The sequence below is a fragment of the Dreissena polymorpha genome, chromosome 3, assembly GCF_020536995.1.
Source record: "Dreissena polymorpha isolate Duluth1 chromosome 3, UMN_Dpol_1.0, whole genome shotgun sequence".
Classification (NCBI taxonomy): domain Eukaryota; kingdom Metazoa; phylum Mollusca; class Bivalvia; order Myida; family Dreissenidae; genus Dreissena; species Dreissena polymorpha.
Window position 1 is genome coordinate 56,347,164 of NC_068357.1, and position 2,661 is coordinate 56,349,824.

Sequence of the window (2,661 nt, forward strand, 5' to 3'; positions counted from 1 at the left end):
TTGGACCATGATTTCCATGTCCATGGAGCTGTTCCATCAGTTCTGTTCAAGGTGCATATTCCAGAAGATTCAAAAGACAGCTATTATAATGGCCAGATTCATGTTGTGGTAAAAGACAAAGTCTTCAGCCCTTCATCAGCAGCAAGGCACACAACAGAAACTGTAAAAATTCTTAGGGAAACAGAAAGTGATGATGGTGTCTCACTGAACAAACCTAGGTTATTTGTATACACTGATGGGGGGCCAGATCATCGTACAACATACTGGAGTGTTCAACTGGCGTATATTGCTATGTTTGTGAGTTTGGACATTGACATGCTAATAGCTGTGCGCACAGCTCCTTGTCAGAGTTACAATAATCCTGCTGAAAGGTGTATGAGCCTTTTGAATTTAGCACTGCAGAATGTTGCTCTTGAAAGAAGCCCTATGACAGATGTTCTGGAATATAGAACAAAATCACTTACATCACTGAAGAAGCTGAGAAATGCAGCAGAGAGGACGGAGGAGTTGAAGCAAAGTCTCATTGAATCATTAAACCCAGTTTTAGCACTTCTTAAGCAGAGGTTTAGCCAGCTAAAAAAAAATTATGAAAATGTTGTTGCCCATGATGCTGCATCAGATGGTGAGATAGAACAGATGATGGAGTGCCTTGAAATCTTCAATGATCATGATGCAGAAGAATCCAGCCCTGTAACAGCCTGTAAAGATCTCGACAAGGCTCCACCACGTCTGAAGGCGTTCTTTAACGCACACTGCAGGAAACGAAATTACACATTTCAGGTGTGAATATATTTTTGCAGCAATAGCTGTTGTTAGTTTAGGTGTTTAAACACATAAAAGTTTAACTGCATATACAGTTCAACTGTTAAATTATTGTACAAAGCACTGAAGTTGACAGTTGGGATTATTAAATCTCAAGTTTATTCACAATGTTAATTTCTCATTAGCGCAAGTGGGACATTTTTTACTCTTACACTCCAGGCCAGCAATTTACTTAAATACAAAATTTACTGTTCCTCGCTGCTATAGCAAAAAACGATTTGCACTTGCCCATTTATCTTTAAATAAACACTGTCCCATATCGCTGTTTATATAGTTTATAGAGATTATAGATGATTATTTTATAACTTTAGCGTGTGCAGTGTTTTTTAAATCACATGATTAGTTTACGAACAAACTGTATTTAACTTACTTTTAACTTAAATAGATATTTCTCGGTGTGATAAAATAAATGTTACATCGCTGAGGGGTTTCAGTAAAATTGTAAATTCCTCAAGGAGACATCTTTACTGAAACCCTCTTGGCCATGTAATATTTTATATACTGTATTAAATATACTATATTTTATAGACCATAATGCTTTTATGCAAAGGACATTCTATGTTGTTTAATGTCTCCTAAAATCAATCATACAGTCACTCTTAATTTAAAATGCATGTCTGACATATTTGTTATTTTGATATAGATAAAAAAATGTGATGATGAACACTGTTGGTATTGTGTGCTGTCCCCAAGGCGTGCTGATACATCAGAGCTTGTGTGGTTACCTGACCCAACAAAAGGCGATGACGATTCTTTCCTACCATTGTCTGAGTGTATTGGAAAGAACACAACTGACGAGGCCAGACCATCTCTCGATGGGAAGGTTTTGGCGACAGAAGCAGACAAGCGCCACAAATCACATATGTCTGCAGGTTTCAATCAAATTCTATTGTCTCCTTTTCTTTATTTCTATTTAGATTTTAATATTAAAGAAACTATATAAAAGCAGCTCAGACTAAGAATAACTTTTGAATATTCAGTCATAATCCTTAAAAACACTATTTTACTAAGCACTTATTAAACTATCTGAGACCGAAGCTTGATAACAGATTATTGAAGGTTTTTGTTCTATGAATAAAAATAATACTCCTCCAATATCATAAGCAGATATTTGTATATACATCGTACTGAAATCAGGATTTTTTACCTGAGCTTTCTACTTCGATCCAAAGGAATCCTTTGCTTAATATTTTGAATTCTAAACATTGAATTGATTTGAAGTTTTCTGTAACTTTCAGCTCAGGCAAGAAGATATATCCTGTGTGCTGACTGCAGAAAGAGACGCGTGGTCTATTCAAGAACTAAACTGACGGTTGACCAGTGCAGACAACTCGAACTTCTGGATGATGCAGTCATCTACACATGTGGGTCAGCCATATTCCCTGAAGAACATGACCTACATGAACAGGTGTTCGTTCGTGAGGGACTGAGTTGTCAAACAGAAATAGAGACAACATACTACTCAGGTATATAAGATTTATGACCAGCATTAATTTTAAAATATTCTTTTATAGTAAATATAAAAACAATTATTAAATAAAGCATACTTTTATATTGTATAGAAACAAATTAGCTCATCTTTATTTGGAAAAAAAAGTATACAGTAGTTTTTTAAAGTCAAATATGTTGACATGGAACAAACATTTTATGTGCCAATAAGCAATCAATCTTTGCATATTGTTCTGTATAGCATCTGCCTGTTATGTAAGGTTGATCTAATTAAACCTGAAAATGAAAAATGATTCATTTATATACATGTATGTTACCCATATCAAGTAAATATATACACATGTATTATTTTTTATATTTTCAGCAGTTACACAGAACTTTCCTCCGATA

At 34.8% G+C, this 2,661-nt stretch overlaps 1 protein-coding gene across 1 annotated transcript; it reads left to right on the forward strand.

Annotated features, from left to right (window-relative positions):
- Window positions 1-426: 426 nt before the first annotated feature.
- On the forward strand, window positions 427-2,296 carry LOC127872247 (uncharacterized). Its single transcript, XM_052415578.1, has 3 exons — window positions 427-780; window positions 1,466-1,694; window positions 2,061-2,296. The coding sequence occupies exons 1-3, from the start codon at window positions 427-429 to the stop codon at window positions 2,294-2,296; spliced, it is 819 nt and encodes a 272-aa protein (XP_052271538.1).
- The last annotated feature ends 365 nt before the right edge of the window (window positions 2,297-2,661 follow it).

What these genes read in the sequence shown, in the direction of transcription:
- LOC127872247 (XM_052415578.1), top strand. Translation starts at nt 427, where the DNA reads ATGACAGATGTTCTGGAATATAGAACAAAATCACTTACATCACTGAAG. An exon ending in AACGAAATTACACATTTCAG is followed by an intron (nt 781 to 1,465) that starts GTGTGAATATAT and finishes ATTTTGATATAG; the next exon opens with ATAAAAAAATGTGATGATGA. An exon ending in CAAATCACATATGTCTGCAG is followed by an intron (nt 1,695 to 2,060) that starts GTTTCAATCAAA and finishes TGTAACTTTCAG; the next exon opens with CTCAGGCAAGAAGATATATC.